The sequence below is a fragment of the Primulina eburnea genome, chromosome 4, assembly GCF_022965805.1.
Source record: "Primulina eburnea isolate SZY01 chromosome 4, ASM2296580v1, whole genome shotgun sequence".
In the NCBI taxonomy this organism is placed as follows: Eukaryota; Viridiplantae; Streptophyta; class Magnoliopsida; order Lamiales; family Gesneriaceae; genus Primulina; species Primulina eburnea.
Genome location: NC_133104.1, coordinates 320,048 through 340,416, shown reverse-complemented (window position 1 = coordinate 340,416; position 20,369 = coordinate 320,048). Strand labels below are relative to the sequence as shown.

At 34.7% G+C, this 20,369-nt stretch overlaps 3 protein-coding genes across 4 annotated transcripts; all 3 read left to right on the top strand.

Moving 5' to 3' along the window:
* Nucleotides 1–3,273: 3,273 nt before the first annotated feature.
* LOC140830370 (uncharacterized) lies at nucleotides 3,274–5,602 on the top strand. The gene is made up of 6 exons (XM_073193635.1): nucleotides 3,274–3,502; nucleotides 4,352–4,440; nucleotides 4,650–4,757; nucleotides 5,284–5,291; nucleotides 5,397–5,463; nucleotides 5,543–5,602. Exons 1-6 carry the CDS (start codon nucleotides 3,325–3,327, stop codon nucleotides 5,600–5,602), a joined length of 510 nt encoding a protein of 169 aa, XP_073049736.1. The 5' UTR covers nucleotides 3,274–3,324.
* A 2,946-nt stretch (nucleotides 5,603–8,548) lies between these two features.
* On the top strand, nucleotides 8,549–17,268 carry LOC140830389 (COBRA-like protein 7). Of its 2 annotated transcripts, XM_073193661.1 has the most exons (3): nucleotides 8,549–8,838; nucleotides 12,185–12,319; nucleotides 12,401–17,268. In XM_073193661.1, the coding sequence occupies exons 1-3, from the start codon at nucleotides 8,814–8,816 to the stop codon at nucleotides 13,813–13,815; spliced, it is 1,575 nt and encodes a 524-aa protein (XP_073049762.1). In that variant the 5' UTR covers nucleotides 8,549–8,813; the 3' UTR covers nucleotides 13,816–17,268. The 2 variants fall into 2 exon arrangements, with proteins under 2 accessions (XP_073049762.1, XP_073049761.1); XM_073193660.1 differs by lacking the exon at nucleotides 8,549–8,838 and having other exon boundaries at nucleotides 11,574–12,319.
* LOC140829573 (uncharacterized) lies at nucleotides 15,683–18,972 on the top strand. The gene is made up of 4 exons (XM_073192887.1): nucleotides 15,683–15,751; nucleotides 15,824–16,049; nucleotides 16,151–16,630; nucleotides 18,779–18,972. The coding sequence occupies exons 1-4, from the start codon at nucleotides 15,683–15,685 to the stop codon at nucleotides 18,970–18,972; spliced, it is 969 nt and encodes a 322-aa protein (XP_073048988.1).
* The last annotated feature ends 1,397 nt before the right edge of the window (nucleotides 18,973–20,369 follow it).

Below are 20,369 nucleotides of genomic sequence, written 5' to 3'. Positions count from 1 at the left end.
CTAGTAGCTAAAGGATATAGTCAAGAAGAGGGAATTGATTATGATGAGACTTATGCCCCTGTTGCTAGACTAGAATCCATTCGCATGCTACTTGCTTTTGCTTGCTCTAGAGACTTTAAATTGTTTCAAATGGATGTTAAAAGTGCTTTTCTTAATGGTGATTTGAAAGAAGAAGTGTATGTTGAGCAACCTGTTGGTTTTGAAGATGTGCACTTATCTGATTATGTGTATAAACTTGATAAGGCTTTGTATGGTTTGAAACAAGCTCCTAGAGCTTGGTATGAGAAATTATCTACCTTTTTGTTGTCTAATGGTTTTTGTAGAGGTAAAGTTGATATTACCTTATTTACCTTGACTAAAAATAATGATTTGCTGATAGTACAAATATATGTAGATGATATTATTTTTGGTGCTACTAATGAACACTTGTGTAGAGATTTTTCTAAGCTTATGCAGGATCACTTTGAGATGAGCATGATGGGCGAACTCAACTACTTCCTTGGTCTCCAAATCAAGCAATGCAAGGATGGTTTCTTTGTCAACCAAGGGAAGTACATCAAGGATATGCTAAAAAAGTTTGGGATGGAGTCTTCCAAAGCCTCATCCACACCTATGAGCACGACAGTCAGACTCGACAAAGATGAGGGAGGTAAACCTGTTGACCAAAAGTTATTTCGTAGCATGATTGGCTCCCTACTCTATGCGACTGCTAGTAGACCTGACATTATGTTTAGTGTTTGCTTGTGTGCACGATTTCAATCATGTCCAAAGGAATCACACTTATTCGCCTTAAAACGCATTTTCAAATATCTTTCAAATACTCCAAATCTCGGATTATGGTATTCTAAGAACTCATTTTTCGATTTAAAAGCTTACTGTGATGCCGACTTTGGAGGATATAAGGTGGATAGAAAGAGCACTAGTGGAACTTGTTTCTTTTTGGGAAATTGCTTGGTGTCATGGTTTTCTAAAAAGCAAAACTGTGTTGCACTTTCAACGACCGAGGCCGAGTATATGGCTGCCGGTAGTTGTTGTGCACAAATTCTTTGGATGAAGTATCAATTACTAAACTATGGTGTTATTTTTTCAAAAATTCCAATCTTTTGTGATAATACAAGCACCATATGTCTAACAAAGAATCCAGTTCAACATTCTCGTACTAAACATATTGACATTCGACATCATTTCATTCGTGATCACATTGAGCAAAATGATGTTGAACTTCACTATGTTGACACCAAGAATCAAATTGCTGATATTTTTAAAAAACCACTAGATGAATCTACTTTTACTCGTTTGCGTGGTGAACTTGGCATGATTGAGTTGTAAACACTAGTCGAATACTCTCGTACATATTTGTTAAATTGAGGGGGAGTATTATTAATGTGAGCATTATAATGTCGGATAATACAAATTAATTGTATTTATCCATAATTATGGCTCAACATTCATTTATGTGCTAAATATTTTAAAATTTAGGTGTTCCTCATCTTGGCTACTTCGGAATCCACCGAACGTGTTCGGATCGTCCGAACCGAGCCATATAGAGTCGCGGGATGCGGATTCTTAGATTATGTTTTTGTTATTTTTGTTTATTTTATCTTTATGCATCATTGTATAAAAGACTTGCATTTATTAGTGGATATTTTACCTGTTTATTTGTCTCTCTTTATGTTTATGTCTTTTTGCTTATCACAAAAAGGGGGAGAATTTATTTGGTTAAAATTGCTATCAAATGGTTATTAAATAAATTCGCCTTAATTCAACCTCTTAGACTTGTTATTTGATTAAGGGGGAGTTATTTAATAATAATTTAGATTATGTTGATTATTGTTTCTCAATTTTTAACCAAGTTTTGTGATCATCAAAAAGGGGGAGATTGTTACGCCTTAAACGCATACAAATCTCGAGGATGAGATTAATGTTTTTAATGCTGTAACATATCCCAAAGTTTTTGTTTTGATGATACCAAAACTTGGCTTAAAAATGTACTAATGTTTTATATTGAGGCATGCAGGAAACTATGAACAAAGTTAAGTTCGGAAGATCCGAAGTTGGTTCGGACGTTCCGAAAAGGTGCCGATCAGAAGCAAAGTGGAAGCTGTTCGGAAGCTGCGAGGAGCCAGTTCGGACGGTCCGAAGACGTGATCGGACGTTCCGAACACAAGCAATCAAATCACTTGAATGCGGAGACAAATTGATCTGACTGTTGATTGAGTAAGATTTCGGACGCTACGAAGGACATGATCGGACGCTACGAAGTGTTGAAGATTTCAAATCTCCGGAAACGCGGGAATGTTCGGACGGTACGAACTTGAGTTCGGACCTTCCGAAGCTGGTCATACACTGTCTGAAAGAACCGTTCGGAAGAAACGAAGCTGGATCGGTCCCTCCGAAGCATATGTTCGGACCCTACGAAGTCAAGAACGGACGATCCGAAGTCCTCCCAGAATTACGCAAATTGATTTCAATCACATCGGACGTTCCGAAGCATAAACAGAAGATCCGAACCTTGGCGTCCAAGACTAGTATAAATAGGCCTTTGAGGATGCATTTTCAATCATCCCACTCCACTCTCTCTTGTCTCTTACAAAGCTTTCTACTATCTCTTGTGTGCGTTGATTAAAAGAGTTGTAATATCAAAAGAGTTGTAGAAAAAGAGTGAAAGTAATACTCTCGAGTGGGTTGTAAAGTTCGTGGCTATCCTTGGAGCCCTCAAGGCCAAGTAGACGCATCGAGGCGTGGTTGTAAAAGCTAGCTTGGAGCTCCTAAAGCCAAGTCGATATAGTGATACCTCGATCCTCATCGAGAAGGGGAGACGTAGACGATTCTTCGTCGAACTTCCATAAACATCTCTATCCCTCTTTACTTTACGCATTTACTTTACTACGCATTTATTTTACGCACTTACTTTACGCATTCATTTTATTTGTGATTGTCCCTCAAGTCTTCCGCTTGCAATTTTTGCAAACTCGTTTTAAAAACGCTAAAGGGCCTAAAAGAACCTATTCACCCCCCCTTTAGGTTCTTCAGCTTACCACCGAGAAAGCAACATAACAATTCTTTCTTGCAATTGCGCCGTCGCCTCCGTCGTCAGAATTCCAACCATCTCGCCCTGCTGCCTCCAGCTGAGTTTCTGCTCTGAAACCCTAGGCAGCTATTCACCCAACTAAGCATAAATCGTGGTTTTGGTACAACGCATAAACGCTTCTATAATATCGGTGAAGCGTTTATGCGTTGTACCAAAACCACGATTTATGCTTAGTTGGGTGAATAGCTGCCTAGGGTTACAGAGCAGAACTCAGCTGGAGGCGGCAGGGCGAGATGGTTGAAATTCTGACGGCGGAGTCGACGGCGCAACTGCAAGAAGGAATTGGTATGTTGCTTTATCGGTTGGCAGCCCTTCGAATGGCCGTTGAAAACGAGTGGGGCGGCCATGACTCTCTCCAGAAATCTCAGCAGCTGGGCCATGATCTTTTTCATCGCCTCACGCAATCCAAAGGTATCTTCCGTCTTCATTAAATATCTATTGGATACAAGTTCCGCTGAAGATTGGTTTTGGGTCTTGGCCGCAAATGAGGATCATCTCCTCGTTAAAGTGGGAATTTGGTGGAGGCGACTTTGGTCTGCTATATGTTTCTTGTTCTTGTAGCTGTAACTTTATTTGAAACTCTTTAATACAAAAATTTGCGCTTTCGGTGTAGACGGGCCGTGAAGTTGTGGTAATGATTTTTCAGATTATTTGACGAATTTCTGCAAGTTTCGATTATATTTCTGTTTCCTTAGATGGAAACGATAGGTGATGATTTCGAAATCCAGCAGCATCGTGTAAGCAATTTGTTTTTTCATTTCATGTGTAAAATTTGAAGGTATGCAAGAAAAGTTATCCAACTTCCTGATATTTAAAGTCAAAACTTTGCGCATTTTACCTCTTCCTTGTCCCGTGGGTCTTTCTTCATGGCGAGTGGATTGGATGCTTGCGAAATATTTGGATTGATGTTCGGAGGCCCGTAAGTTTTTGATAGTGAACCCTCATGTTTTGGGGACTACTATCAGTTTTCTCATAATTTTAGACCCCTTTCCAGTTGGCTCTGTATTCCTTTTGGGATCTTTGCACTTAGACCGCTTTTTTGTGTTGTTTGGATTTGTGTTTCTTGAGGTAAGGCTCAATTTCTCTGGGTGTACTTATGTTTCAGTTTATTATGTATACAAGATGTTTCGGTTTGTTATGTATGCAGGTTGGGGTCTGCCTTAAAACCCCGTCACTCAGTGGTTTTCTCTTAAAAACACGGTTGTACCATTTGTCTTGTAACTACTGAATGTGATTGTGATTTGTTATTTTGGTGCTCAGAACAAGTATACATTGACGATTTGGAGGACATGCTTGATGAATTCATGCTTTCTCTAAATACTGAAATAGGAGATGGCAGCATTGAGGAGGTAAGATTTCTTTATGTATTTGTACATTGATTCTATTATCGCTAAATGTTCATTCATAAGCTTCCATATTGTAAAGCTTCTGTAATCTCATAATTTATGGCCTGGTTGTAAAGTACTGAAGTCAGACAAGATTCTGCCCATTTCGTTTCGTTTCGTCCACCTCCCTCTGTGACAATTTTCTGTTTTCTGAAATTTTCATCTCGGTGCAGATAGCAGAAAAGATGATGGTAATGCGTGAAGAATGTTTAGAAGGTAATTTTAACTCGATAAAGAAGTTGAAGGAAACAAATACTCCCAGCATCTCTTATGCAAGACAAGTGATTATCGCCTTTTTTCTGAATTTCGGGGTCAAAATTTTCGTTTTTGTGTGCTTAGAGCTATTTCCCCTGTTTATATTCTAGTGTCAGTGATGTGTTTAATTTAAGTTATGTTCTTGACAAAACAGTCGTTATATTAGATAATGGTTATTTATTTTTTAAAATACATGGTTTAAGAGAGAATGGCATACATGTTGAATATTTGTTTCCTCTTAAAAAGATTTTTTCCTCTGGCTGTTCAGTCGTAAGCAGTCTAATTGTCTCATCATTTCCTTTTTCCTTTTTTGGTCAACAACTACGTAAATATGCATTTGATTCTATGACTAGAATCAATAGAATCCTTCTTTTCATGTAACACGTGATATAGTTGTTCATTTTGAACTTCCATGCTTCATTTTAATTTTCTTTCCCAAGTTTGCACTAATTTTACAGAAGATCTGATGATTGAAATGTGCTTCTTTTTTTTTTTAATGAAATATACCTTTTTTTCTTTGTTGAGATCTGTTGTGAGGTTCAACTCTTATAGAACATGTGGTAATTTGCACCACAAACAGTTTGTTTTACATTGGTTATCAGTCAATGACAAAAAGTGTAGTACTTGTTCACTTATTTTATTTTTTTCAATTCCATTGTTGCCAGGCGAGCACCAATGGGATCTTTGCACTTAGACCGCTTTTTTGTGTTGTTTGGATTTGTGTTTCTTGAGGTAAGGCTCAATTTCTCTGGTTGTACTTATGTTTCAGTTTATTATGTAAACAGGATGTTTCGGTTTGTCATGTATGCAGGTTGGGGTCTCCCTTAAAACCCAATCTTCAGCGGAACTAGCAAATCCAATAGATATTTAATGAAGACGGAAGATACCTTTGGATTGCGTGAGGCGATGAAAAAGATCATGGCCCAGCTGCTGAGATTTCTGGAGAGAGTCATGGCCGCCCCACTCGTTTTCAATGGCCATTCGAAGGGCTTACCACCGAGAAAGCAACATAACAATTCTTTCTTGCAATCGCGCCGTCGCCTCCGTCGTCAGAATTCCAACCATCTCGCCCTGCTGCCTCCAGCTGAGTTTCTGCTCTGAAACCCTAGGCAGCTATTCACCCAACTAAGCATAAATCGTGGTTTTGGTACAACGCATAAACGCTTCTATAATATCGGTGAAGCGTTTATGCGTTGTACCAAAACCACGATTTATGCATAGTTGGGTGAATAGCTGCCTAGGGTTTCAGAGCAGAAACTCAGCTGGAGGCGGCAGAGAAGATGGTTGGAATTCTGACGTGGGAGGCGACGGCGCAACTGCAAGAAGGAATTGGTATGTTGCTTTCTCGGTTGGCAGCCCTTCGAATGGCCGTTGAAAACGAGTGGGGCGGCCATGACTCTCTCCAGAAATCTCAGCAGCTGGGCCATGATCTTTTTCATCGCCTCACGCAATCCAAAGGTATCTTCCGTCTTCATTAAATATCTATTGGATGCAAGTTCCGCTGAAGATTGGTTTTGGGTCTTGGCCGCAAATGAGGATCATCTCCTCGTTAAAGTGGGAATTTGGTGGAGGCGACTTTGGTCTGCTATATGTTTCTTGTTCTTGTAGCTGTAACTTTATTTGAAACTCTTTAATACAAAAATTTGTGCTTTCGGTGTAGACGGGCCGTGAAGTTGTGGTAATGATTTTTCAGATTATTTGATGAATTTCCGCAAGTTTCGATTATATTTCTGTTTCCTTAGATGGAAACGATAGGTGATGATTTCGAAATCCAGCAGCATCGTGTAAGCAATTTGTTTTTTCATTTCATGTGTAAAATTTGAAGGTATGCAAGAAAAGTTATCCAACTTCCTGATATTTAAAGTCAAAACTTTGCGCATTTTACCTCTTCCTTGTCTCGTGGGTCTTTCTTCATGGCGAGTGGATTGGATGCTTGCGAAATATTTGGATTGATGTTCGGAGGCCTGTAAGTTTTTGATAGTGAACCCTCATGTTTTGGGGACTACTATCAGTTTTCTCATAATTTTTGACCCCTTTCCAGTTGGCTCTGTATTCCTTTTGGGATCTTTGCACTTAGACCGCTTTTTTGTGTTGTTTGGATTTGTGTTTCTTGAGGTAAGGCTCAATTTCTCTGGGTGTACTTATGTTTAAGTTTATTATGTATACAGGATGTTTCGGTTTGTCATGTATGCAGGTTGGGGTCTGCCTTAAAACCCAATCTTCAGCGGAACTAGCAAATCCAATAGATATTTAATGAAGACGGAAGACACCTTTGGATTGCGTGAGGCAATGAAAAAGATCATGGCCCAGCTGCTGAGATTTCTGGAGAGAGTCATAGTATATTGGGCAACAATCCCATGTTCTTGGATAAACTTCGCAAACGGACCAGGTGCTAGTCTATTCTCAGTGTATCTACTGTAATATTCTCAACCTCTATTTGTTCTCACGATCTTAATTTGTTTATCACATTGCTTCTCCACTTCAGTCTTAAAAACCTTAAAGGCTTTAAGTGATTTGTTTTTATTGTAAAACATGTAGATATACATGTATCGTGAATAATCATCAATGAAGGAGATGTAGTATTTCGGATTTTTATGTCCATATCTGGACAACAAATATATGAACGTATGATTTCTAATATTTTTGTACTCCTTTTGGCATCTTTTTTAGATTTATTAGTCTGTTTTCCCTTAATGCAGTCCACACAAGTCTCAAAATCAGTAAAATCTAAAGTACTGAGTACTCCATCATTTACTAATCTTTTAATTTTCTCTATGGAGATGCGTCCCAATCTCCGATGCCATAGTATAGAGGAATCTTCATTTATAACACATATTTTAATACCTCTTTGAACATGCATAGTGGTGTTATTATTTTGTAAAGAAATAGAGAAAAGACCATCAACTATTGTACCATTTCCAATAAGATTGGATTTATAAAACAAATTTATTGATTTATCCAAAAACTGAAAGGAATAAGCAAGAGGTACAAGTTTTGAAACTGAAATTAAATTCCTAGAAAAACTAGGAACATAAAAAGTCTTTTTCAATTTTAAAATATAACCACTATTCAACACTAGGCAGTAAGTCTCAATAGCCTCCACATGCGAAGACATCTTGTTTCTTGAATAGATGCTCCGCTCTTTTTCTATTGGCTTCCTTGGCCGCCCCACTCATTTTCAATGGCCATTCGAAGGGCTTACCACCGAGAAAGCAACATAACAATTCTTTCTTGCAATTGCGCCGTCGCCTCCGTCGTCAGAATTCCAACCATCTCGCCCTGCTGCCTCCAGCTGAGTTTCTGCTCTGAAACCCTAGGCAGCTATTCACCCAACTAAGCATAAATCGTGGTTTTGGTACAACGCATAAACGCTTCTATAATATCGGTGAAGCGTTTATGCGTTGTACCAAAACCACGATTTATACTTAGTTGGGTGAATAGCTGCCTAGGGTTTCAGAGCAGAAACTCAGTTGGAGGCGGCAGGGAAGATGGTTGGAATTCTGACGGCGGAGGCGACGGCGCAACTGCAAAAAGGTGCAAAAATAATTTCTAAACTTGTATTGAAAATTGCGTCGGACTTGAAATTAAATTAATGTGTACAAATTATTTGACCAAATGTCATACGTATTATACATATAACTTAATAACACATTAATCATTATTTATTTTTTAATTACTATTATTATAAATTTAATAATAATAATTAAAAAAAACTTTAACGTAAATTGACAAATTTTGTCAAATATGTGGGTCCCGCAACATTAATTGTGGGTCCACATTAATTAAATTTTTTTAAATAATAATAATAAAAAATATATGGTCACTTTCATACTTTACTAACATTCATTCATACGAACAAAAAATGGTTTATCAAATGAATTGTAAAATTAAATGGTGTGGGCTCCGCATGCAATAATTATACATGAACGATAATTGAATTCAAATGCATGATTGAATCATGCACTTCATCTTCATAATCTCCGAAAGTTTTCTGCAACTTTCCTCCCGAAAAAAATTTCTTATTTCATATAAAAATTTAAGACTCAATTATAATCTTCAAGACTTCAAAGAAGAACTCCAAGATGCAACCGAGAACAAAATTCTCAGGTAATTTTCTGAATATTATTATGTCCGACTTCAAATTTCTTACGTAAACTTTCAGAAATCAATTTCTTAAAGTTTATGATATCCGATTTTCAAGCTTCTTAAACAAATTTCAGAAAGAAATTTTCAAAATTTCATGATATCGGATTTTCAGAAAACAAAATTTCAAGGCAGAGGTATCACGGCTCTGATACCAAATGTCAGAATTTTTTCTCAAAAATCATGTTTCTGCACGTATATATAAACATGATATCTATAATGTAAAATAACAACTATATCATATTGTTAGGTGTAATAATTATTTGTGTAAGGTATAACAATCAAAATGTGACGTTTGAATTGTTTTACGATTTTAAAAGATTTTAGTTAATGTTGCATCGTTACTCTTGTTATAACTTTTGGTAAAACGACAAATACATGTCCTACAATTGGTATATATAAGAGTCAAAGTCATGAGATCAATTATCATATATTACAAATAGTGTAATCATTGATATTGTTGGACTGCAATAATTGTCCTTGTTGGATACATTGATCGAATCATGACGATTGAGCGAGCTACTATACAGTTTAAAATATTTGAGTTGATGTGTAATATCTATTCTAAAAAAAAGTTAAACAAAATTCACAAAGAGTTAAAAGTTAACAAAAACACAATTGATATTTAAATTAATAACAAGTTTCTGAGTTTTATTTTAACATCATTATGATAATTTAGTTAAGTAAGAGAATTTTATTTGACAGTCACTATATGAACTTCATTTAAATACATTGTGATTTTGGTTTTAGAAAAATTTACTATTCTTTTAATTTTATTTTTATTGTTTCCATTGTGAATGATATTTTGATGAAAATTATCTTTGTTAATTTGAGAAAGCTATCGTTATGTTATAATCATGCAAATTGAAAAATGTTATATATGTGAATATATTTGATTTATCGTTACGATGTATTTTTATTTATTATGTTTTGATATATTTAGATCAATAAAGATTCATAAACAAGATGTTATTCAAACGATTTTAAAAATTATTTAAATCTTGTTAGTATATATTTCATTATTAATCACCCACGTGCATCACACATGATCATGACAATAAATCATAAATATTAACTTATTTATATGACATTTTTCAATCCGCGACATAATACATCTCTCTTAAATGATAAATCAACAAAAATATTTTTCATTCAAATATCATTCAAAATGAAAAAAACAATAAAAATAAAATTAAGAGAATAGTGAATTTTATCAAAATCAAAACTAAAATTTACTTAAATAGAATACACATAGACAAACGTCAAATAAAATCTCTTAATTTACTAAATTATCATAATAATGTTTAAACAAAATTTATTAAACTTGTTATTAAGGTAAATATCACTTTTGCTTTTGCTAACTTTTAACACTTTATTTAATTTTTATGTTTTTTTAAAATACATATTATAGATAAATAATTTTATATCAGAATCAATCATTTATAAATTAATATTGGTGATTAATAATTTAAGAGAAATAAAATTTTAACATAATACCACTCAAATAAATATATATAATAAAAAATATATATAAATAAAATAATATGTAATACTTAGTTAAAAAAAATTTATGTAAAATTTTAATATATAACAAATGATAATAAACTATCAATATAATTTATATTTATTATAAGGATTATATTGATTAATTTTTTTAAAAGATTATATCATAAATTTAGTTTAAAATTTAGAGAAAAAAAAGAAGAAGAATGTGCATTTATATCCAAATATATTAAAGATGTGCAATGAATCACAAAAATTGACTAAGAAATGTAAATAAATAAAATTTAGAAAATAAAGAAGAATGTGAATTAATGTCTAAATCAATCTAAGATGGACAATAAATCACAAAAAAACCTTAAAAAGACATATTAATTTAATTTTCTAATTTAAATGAACAAAAAAATGTAAAAAAATAATTTTTTGGCATAAAATTTAAGAAATAAAGAGGAATGTGTATTGATGTCCAAATTTATTTAAGATGGACAATGAATTACAAAAAAAAAACCCTTAAGATAACCTAATAATTTAATTGGCCAACTTAAATGAACAAGGATATATAAGAAAATTCACATTTGAAGTGGTATATGTTAGATATGTTAGATTATAGTTTTGATATGTTGTCAACAGACCTTGTTCAATTTCCTCTAATTCTAGTTCTTGGATCAGTCCATGTTCATATATATATATATATATATATATATATATATATATATATATATATATATATATATATATATTAGCATATTAAATTTATTTGAGACTGAACTAGGAGTGACCTCAACAAATGAGATCGAATCAGGAATTTTCCTCCAAATTACAGGGTCCGAAATTTATGAAACTATTGCATCATTGTTGCAATAGCAATTTAATTTCTTACATTATCTAAAATACTTTTTCAAGATTATTATAAAATTTTAAATACAATTGTATAGTAGTTATATGCAAAAGAATTTTATGGTAGCTTATACAAGAAAATTAACGATAGGTATAATCCATTCTATCAACAAAATACTGCGTCGACATTTATATTGGAAGTTAATACTATTGAAATATTTTACATAATCAATTTTAATATCAACCAATCAAGCTGAATGTGTGCGACCACACACAAGACAAAATGGTATTATTAAATTCAGAAGGAAAGTTTAATGCAAGAACTGGACAATGAAGGAAATCGACAACGTAGACCGATTCTCTGTGTTGCACAGCAGCAGCAGCAGCAGCACCATTCAAAGCCGGCATTTGCTTAATCAAACATAAAAAAATGTGTGGTCTGCAAGAACATTTCAAACTTATTTTCCTATGCTATGGTAATGTTTCCTTCAAACCAAGCTAAGGTCACTTATCTTTCATATTTATTATCCCCAAATAATCATCATTTACTCAACTACATCTCTTCTTGTTGTAATGGCCATCTCTTTTCATATCATTCCCAGCTTCTCCATAACACTTTCAATTTTCTCCATCTTTTCTGTACTTCCCCTTTCTCTTTCTCAACCTGCAGTGTGCAACGGCGTCTTGCTTACTTACCGTTACGAAACCGGGAGTGAAATCTCTCCCATCCTATACCCATCTGACCCCACCCACCAGCCGTATCGCTTCGTATCCACCTTGTTTGTCCGCAACAACGGGCCCAACAAACTCAACAACTGGCGAGTTTTTGTGGGCTTCCAGCACAATGAAATCTTGGTATCTGCTAATGGTGGGGTGCTTGCTGATGGCACAGCTCTGCCGGCCAACGTTGGCAATGGTACCATTTTGTCGGGTTCTTCCGTGACTGATCTCAATTCAGCCATTCAAACTGCAGGAGATGTTACTCAAATGGAAGTGCGGATCGATTTGGTCGGCACTCAGTTTGGAGTGAGGGCTCCAGCTGTTCCCATGCCCCATAGTATTAGTCTTGCTAATGATGGCTATTCTTGCTTAAATCCTTCTACTCGAGGTTTCAAATTATTAATACCATCTTTTTCTTATTAATGATGAAGTGTTCAATCTGATTAAGCTGCAATATGTTGTTTTGCAGGCAACGAGACTGGTATTTGCTGTATCCCCGACTTGAACTCAAACCAAAACAGCACATTCGACCAAGATTTCTCGCAACTGCAAAATGGTGATCTCTCAATCATGTACGATGTGACGAGTACTTATGAATCATACTACTGGGTACATGTCACAATATCAAACCAAAACCCCTTTGGTAGGCTCGATAACTGGAACCTGAAGTGGGATTGGATGGAAGGGGAATTCATCAATTCCATGAGAGGGGCTTATCCTAAAGTTGTTGATGCTGGTGACTGTATATTTGGTGATCAGGGCAACTTCTACCAGAATTTCGATTTCTCCAAGGTTTTGAGTTGTGACCGAACCCCTACAATCATGGATCTCCCTCTTTCTAGGACTAACGACACGAATTTTGGATTGATTCCTTTCTGTTGTCGAAACGGGACCATTCTTTCGCCTTTTATGGACTTGAGAAGATCCAAATCGGCCTTTCAGATGCAAGTCTACAAGATGCCACCAAACCTCAATAGCACTCACCTCACACCTCCACGGAACTGGAAAATCAACAGCACGGTCGGGCCTGATTACCAGTGCGGGCAGCCAATCCGGGTCATCCCCAACCATTTCCCCGACCCGAGTGGATTACCCTCCACAACATCAACCGTCGCCAGCTGGCAAGTCACCTGCAACATCACCAGGTTAAATTCAAAGAAGCCGAAGTGTTGCGTGTCATTCTCTTCCTTTTTCAACGATTCCATCATTCCATGCAACACTTGCGCCTGTGGCTGCGGAAACAACAATGCTAGCAACTCCAACAACGTCTGCAGCGCCACTGAGCCGCCACTCCTCCTCCCATCAGAAGCCCTTTTAGTCCCATTTGATAACAGAACTAGGATGGCCAAAGAATTTGCGAGTTTGAAAAGCCGGGACGTCCCAAATCCATTGCCTTGTGGAGATAATTGTGGAGTCAGCATAAACTGGCACTTGCTCAGCGATTTCAGAGATGGATGGACTTCAAGAATCACGCTTTTTAACTGGGGGGAAAGCGATATCGCAGATTGGTATGCCGCAGCTGAACTGGATAAAGCCATGCCTGGATTTGAAAAGGTTTACTCCATAGATGGAAAAGCCCTTCCTAATGCCAACACCACGCTGTTTCTACAGGGGCTCCCGGGAAAAAACTACTTGATTGCCGAAAGAAACGGATCGAACCCCAGAAAAGATCCACCGGTTCCGGGCACTCAACAATCGGTGATATCTTTTACCAAGAAACAGACACAGGGTATTGAAGTAAGCCAAGGAGATGGCTTCCCCACAAAAGTTTACTTCAATGGGGAGGAATGCTCGCTGCCAACAATGCTTCCCAGCGATTCTTATAAAATTGATTCATCCTCGTTTATACTCATCGCCATCTTTTCAATGTTATTTTATTTGTAGCTATCAGTGATTAGTTCGATTCTTTATCATTGTATTATACATATTTTGTTGCCAAATATATCACTTAGATATACAAAATTCATAATGATATTTTAGTGTGCTTTTGTTGCCCAGGGATTGCTATTATGTTTTAGTTTGAAGTATTCTTTGGGTGCAAATTAATTCAAAAGCCGAGTTACATCATATTTATTTTACCAGCAATCCTCCAAATATTGTTCCAGATCTCATCTAAAAAAGTAAAATCATTTTATAATTGTTAATACAAGTAAAGATTCACTGTTAAATGGTTTTTGTGATGCTCGACCCTCTGAAGAGATTATGACAGTGTAGGAACGAAAGTTTTGGGCAAACTATAAGTGCTCGTTCTTACGATATACGATAATTAATGTCATGTATTTAATTCTCATTGATTGCAAATAATGAAATTATTAGAAAATAGATTGTTGGATAGACTAATTATCTTTATTTGGTCGATCAATTGAAAATTGGGTAAATTTGTCTCACGAATAAAAATCTATGAGATCGTTTTACAAGAGACTACTACAATACATTAACAGACGGTTGGAACGTCCAAAATGATAAAATAAATTGATGCACATAAGTTCGATTCTCTGAACAACTTATTTTCGGAACCCAATACGGCAATACGGTTGCAGTGAGGCTTGGGATTTACTGGATACTCACCCAGTTCGGATTCCGTTTTATTTTTTTAATTAAAAACACACATTAATATTTGTGTTGCTTTCGTGGGCGGTGAAGAAGAAAAAGTAGCGGTAGTTGACTATAACTACGCGGCAGTCCACGGGTATTCGGATCCACCCGAACATAGATCGGGTCCCTTCTATCGCAAAATTTCACCTGCGCGGACTTGCCTTGCATATAAACACGGGAGGAATCCAAAACCCTGCTGCTATTTACGGGAAATTTAGGGTCCGATTCTAACAAATGTCACTAATATAGACACATATTTTAAAATTGTCCCGAGTCTGAAATCACAAATAAGATCGTTAGGAGGGAGTCAGGAGGGTGTCCTGGCATAGCTCCTCCGACGCTCAAGTCAGAGACTGAGGATATATAGGGAGCAGCTAAGGGTGCTGCTGAAAACGATATAGTGACTGAATCAACTAAACACTTATGGGGGTATATTCAATCTAGGAAATTTAATTATTTTGATGACTTTCACGTATTTTAGAAATCTAGAGGTATTCCACATGGATTTTTGTAGATTCTATAAAAGTTTTGGGGTATCCAAATTAGGATTTGTAGAGTTGTTAAAAGTAAAGTGGTATTCAAATTTGATTTTTGAAGACTCTATGAAAATCTATAAGCATCCAAAATTTCCATAGATTTTCCATGATTCTTATAGATTTCTTTATGTACAAAATTTAAAACACTAGGTACAACAATTAGAAATAAAAATTCTCTTCTACTCACCCTAGAGATTTTGGTAGACTTTTATCAACAAATTTTTGCACCCCATATCGGCGGCCGCTCTTCTTCCTCTGCACAATTTCCTTCAAAGGTATTATTCCCTTCTTCAGTCATGATTTTTTTTTTTGTTGTTGTACAAATTCAAGTTGACTTATCAATTATTATGGTTTTTCATTTTTCTTTTTTCCTTGTCAGTTTGATCATGATTATTTATCATAAATCTATATAATTTCACGATTTTGTCTACACATTCACACAAATCCTATTGAGAATAATTCGATGCACACAAACCTAATTCCTGGTCGTATTTTTACTCGTTGTTGGTCATAATACCCGATATTGCTTAATTCGTAAAACCTTTGAACGATCACACTACAATACAAGCCAAAACTTCAACAAGGTATTGAAAGCATTAAATAGCATTGCAGCAGATATGATGGTCAAACCTGGATCTGCAGTGCCCGAAAAAATAAGAGAGAGTACAAGATTTTATCCTTATTTCAAAGTAAGTAATGAAATTCTTTTTGTTGTTTTTGTTATTGATGTTGTTGTAATTATTATTATATTGTTGTTATAGGATTGCATTGGAGCTATTGATGGCACTCATATTCCTGTCACGGTGTTTGGGCGTGATACTAATAGTTATCGTAATCGTCATGGGACGATTTCTCAAAATGTTTTAGCAGTATGTAACTTTGATTTAGAATTCATATATGTGCTCAGTGGATGGGAGGGATCTGCACATGATTCAAACGTATTGACAGATGCTTTATCAAGAAATAACAGGCTTAAAGTGACACAATGTTATTTTTTAATGCTATTAGCTTATTTAATTTATTTTTATTTTTTAGGATTATAGATTCTATACATTAGTTACTTGATCCTACAAAATATGGTTTGATAGGTAAATTCTTTTTAGTGGATGGTGGATATCCAAATCGACGTCAATTCTTGGCTCCTTTTCGTGGTGTGTGTTATCATCTCCAAGATTTCACTGGCCAAGGTCGCCACCCTGAAGATGCAAAAGAGTTGTTCAATCTCCGTCATGCTTCTTTGAGGAACGTAATTGAAAGGTTATTTGGCATATTTAAATCGCGGTTCAAATTATTCAAAACTGCTCCTCCGTTTAAATATACAACACAGACAGAGATTGTATTGGCTTGTGCTGCATTACACAATTTTTTTCGCAAGGAGTGTCGTTCTGATGAATTTCAAGTTGAAACCGAGATTGAAGTTCCACCATTTTCATCAGAACAAGTTTACGAAGATGACAACTTTGGTGAATTATTCGATACACAAGAACAACAACGGACAAATGCTAATGCATGGAGAGATGCTATAGCAAATCAAATGTGGAGCGATGTTGATCATATTGTCGATATAAGTTAGATTTTATTGTAAGAAAAATATGACACATATCAGAAAAGAAGAAGAACAGACGTGTAGGAAATGGCGACGGCCATTGCCTACAACTTTTGACGAAAACTTTTGACAAACGTGCTCAACTTCAGAAATTGAGATACGTACATGTTTCTTCTTCTAATATTCAGACTCCCTATTTTTCTCGTTGATGGTATGAGATGCCTATAAATAGAGACGATTGAGGTCCCTAAGCACACACACCTCATAAAGAAATATACACCATCTATTGAGAGGGTGGAGTGCTTAGAAGGCTTCAACCGAGAAGAAAAGCAGAGAAATCAAAATTTTCAATGGCCGGAGGTAACTCGATTTAAGCTTCCGCATATTATATATCATGTTTATATATACGTGCAAAACATGATTTTGAGAAAAATTATGACATTTGGTATCAGAGCCGTGATACCTCTACCTTGAAAATTCATTTTTCAATTTATGAAATTTGCGTAAGAAACTTACCTGAAAATTTGTTCTCGGTAGCATCTTGAACTTGAAGTTCTTCTTTGAAATTAAAAAATGGGAGATTTGCTTTCTGAAATTTTTACGAGATGAAAAAAAAAAAAAAAATTGGGAGAAAGTTTGGAACGATACGCAGAAAGCTTGAAGAAGAAGAGTTGTGGCATGAATCTCGATTATGTTAATCAATCATGCAATACAACATTGAATTTGAAAGACCCACAAATTTAATTCAATGGCAGACTGTCGGATATCAATTCAAAATTTTATTTATTATTAATTTTTTTTAAAAAATTAATAATAAATGCGGGACCCGCATGATTGATTAAAAAATAATAATAATAAATGCGGGACCCTCATGATTGATTGGTGCATGTCTCGGTTAATATATATATATATATATATATATATATATATATATATATATAGATATAGATATAATATTATTTATTTATTTATTTTATTGTTTTTAATAATAATAATAAAAAATAAATAATTAAGATGTAATTAAGTTATATGTATAATTCAGTATACATATAGCATTTGGTTAAATAATTTGTACACATTAAAATAATTTCAAATTCAACGTAATTTCTAATATATGTTTAGAAATTATTTTTACATGTTAGATATAATGTCAAATATTGTGTATAAAGAGTTTGATGTATACATGCTTACATGCAAATTTAATATTATGTTTGCATTTATTTTGAAATTTAAAATGCAAATAATATTGAAAAATAATTGGTACATCAATATTCACATTGTGTTCATATTAAATTATATTAAGTTGTTTATAATTTAAAATGAACATATCATGTAAGATGTGAATATAATAAAATATTTCAGATATTCACAAATGAACAAATAATTCTCACTTTATCACTACTCTGATAAAATAGAAAAACTGATGAGGAGCCCACATTTTTATGTGATCCTCACTTTATCACTACTCTGATGGAAGAGAAAAACTGATGGAGAATGTATTTGTTCATATTAAGTAAAAATGTGAATATAAAGTTATTTAATGAAAAACTTTTGGCTTATAAAGATTCACATAAATGTGGATAATTAAGTTGAATAATAATTATAAGGTGACGTAAGAAAACATGATCTGAGGGAGTTCTTCATAGGTCGGTTTAAACTGCCTTGACTAGCCACTGGTCTCCCTGATGAACATTGCGCTGTCTAGGAGTTGGGTATTTAAAGGGCCTTAGCACTGCCTATCTTTCTGGGAGCACTCTTGGAAAGTGTTGATTGCGAAATAATTATTATATAAAACATTAAGTAAAGCCAAAATTTTGTCCAGTCACAGCATCCTTAATTATGAAAAATTATGCATTAAGTGGGTTTGGATCACATAATGGACATCAATTGTAATTAATTATATAAAAATAATAAAATTTACCTCACATGGATTTTTATTATATTTATATAACTAATTAGGTTAAAATATCAAATTATATTTTTCTTAATTTACCCACAGGAGTTAAGGAAAATATATTTTGATAGTTTTATCATAAAGTTACAGAAAAATCTTATTGAATTAAAATTTAGCCCACAGACAAATTTTATGTCACTAGATTTTTAAAACATGAATTACATTGGTAAAACATGATATTGTCTCAAAATTTTAAGCATATGATATTTTGTGCAGTTATGCAACCTGCGACTTTTTCTGATATGAAATGTGACATTCCCGATCTAAAGGGGGATAATTATAAAATTTGGAAAGAAAGAATTCTTCTTCAATTAGGGTGGATGGATATTGATTATGTTATACGGAAAGACGAACCATCTGCTATTACTGAAAACAGCATTCCGGATGATGTGGATCTTTATGAAAAATGAGAGCGATCTAATCGACTCTGTGTAATGTTCATAAAGACCAAAATCTCTGCTGGTATGCGTGGTTCTGTCGATCAACATAATAATGTCAAAGAATTACTGAAGGCTACTGATGGACAGTTTCAATCTTCAGATAAGGCTCTTGCAAGCACCCTAATTATGGAATTCTCTTCATTAAGGCTCATCAGTGTGAGACGTGTGCGAGAGCACATAATGAAAATGCGGGATATAGCGGCTCGGCTAAAGACACTTGAAGTGGAAATGTCTGAAACTTTTCTTGTGCACTACATTTTATGCACTCTTCCACAACAATATGGACCCTTCAAAATTTCCTACAACACACATAAGGATAAATGGTCGATTAATGAATTAATGACCATGTGTGTTCAAGAGGAAGGAATGTTGTTGATGGAAACAAGTGATAATATTTTTATGACCACACAAGGAAAGTATAAAAAGCAAGTCAAAGTCAAGGGAAAAGGGAAAGGAATAATTCCACCCCAACCTGACATCAAGAAAGAATCCAAGTGTTTCTTCTGTAAAAAGACGGGACACATTAAGAAGGATTGGAATAAATTTAAGGACTGGCTTGAAAAGTAAGGTATTCCTACTTCATTTGTCTGTTATGAATCTAATATGGTTGATATGATTTATAACACATGTTGGATTGATTCTGGTTCTACAATCCATGTTACAAATACCTTGCAGGGTATGCAAAACCTAAGGAAACCAATAGAAAATGAGCGGAGCATCTATTCAGGAAACAAGATGTCTTCGCATGTGGAGGCTATTGGGACTTGCTGCCTAGCGTTGAATAGTGGTTATATTTTAAAATTGGAAAAGACCTTTTATGTTCCTAGTTTTTCTATGAATTTAATTTCACTATCAAAACTTGTACCTTTTGGTTATTCCTTTCAGTTTTTGGATAAATCAATAAATTTGTTTTATAAATCAAATCTTATTGGAAATAGTACAATGGTTGATGGTATTTTCTCTATTTCTTTACAAAATAATAACACCACTATGCATGTTCAAGGAGGTATTAAAAGATGTGTTATAAATGAAGATTCTTCTATATTGTGGCACAGGAGATTGGGACACATCTCCATAGAGAGAATTAAAAGGTAAGTAAATGATGGAGTACTCAATACTTTAAATTTTACTGATTTTGAGACTTGTGTGGACTGCAATAAGGGAAAGCAGACCAATAAGTCTAAAAAAGGTGCCAAGAGGAGTACATAAATATTAGAAATCATACATTCAGATATTTGTTGTCCAGATATGTACATGCAAAGTTCGAAATACTTCATCTCTTTCATTGATGATTACTCACGATACATGTATATCTACATGCTTCATAACAAAAACGAAGCACTAGAAGCCTTTAAGGTTTTTAAGGC

Excerpts from the sequence above, each read along its gene's own strand:
- LOC140830370 (XM_073193635.1), top strand. The coding sequence starts at position 3,325 with ATGGTTGAAATTCTGACGGCGGAGTCGACGGCGCAACTGCAAGAAGGA. Across the intron at positions 3,503-4,351 it reads TCGCCTCACGCAATCCAAAG|AACAAGTATACATTGACGAT; the intron begins GTATCTTCCGTC and ends TTTGGTGCTCAG. Across the intron at positions 5,464-5,542 it reads TTGGATTTGTGTTTCTTGAG|GTTGGGGTCTCCCTTAAAAC; the intron begins GTAAGGCTCAAT and ends TCATGTATGCAG.
- LOC140830389 (XM_073193660.1), top strand. The coding sequence starts at position 11,785 with ATGGCCATCTCTTTTCATATCATTCCCAGCTTCTCCATAACACTTTCA. Across the intron at positions 12,320-12,400 it reads CTTAAATCCTTCTACTCGAG|GCAACGAGACTGGTATTTGC; the intron begins GTTTCAAATTAT and ends GTTGTTTTGCAG.
- LOC140829573 (XM_073192887.1), top strand. The coding sequence starts at position 15,683 with ATGGTCAAACCTGGATCTGCAGTGCCCGAAAAAATAAGAGAGAGTACA. Across the intron at positions 16,050-16,150 it reads CAGGCTTAAAGTGACACAAT|GTAAATTCTTTTTAGTGGAT; the intron begins GTTATTTTTTAA and ends ATGGTTTGATAG. Across the intron at positions 16,631-18,778 it reads TGATCATATTGTCGATATAA|TTATGCAACCTGCGACTTTT; the intron begins GTTAGATTTTAT and ends TATTTTGTGCAG.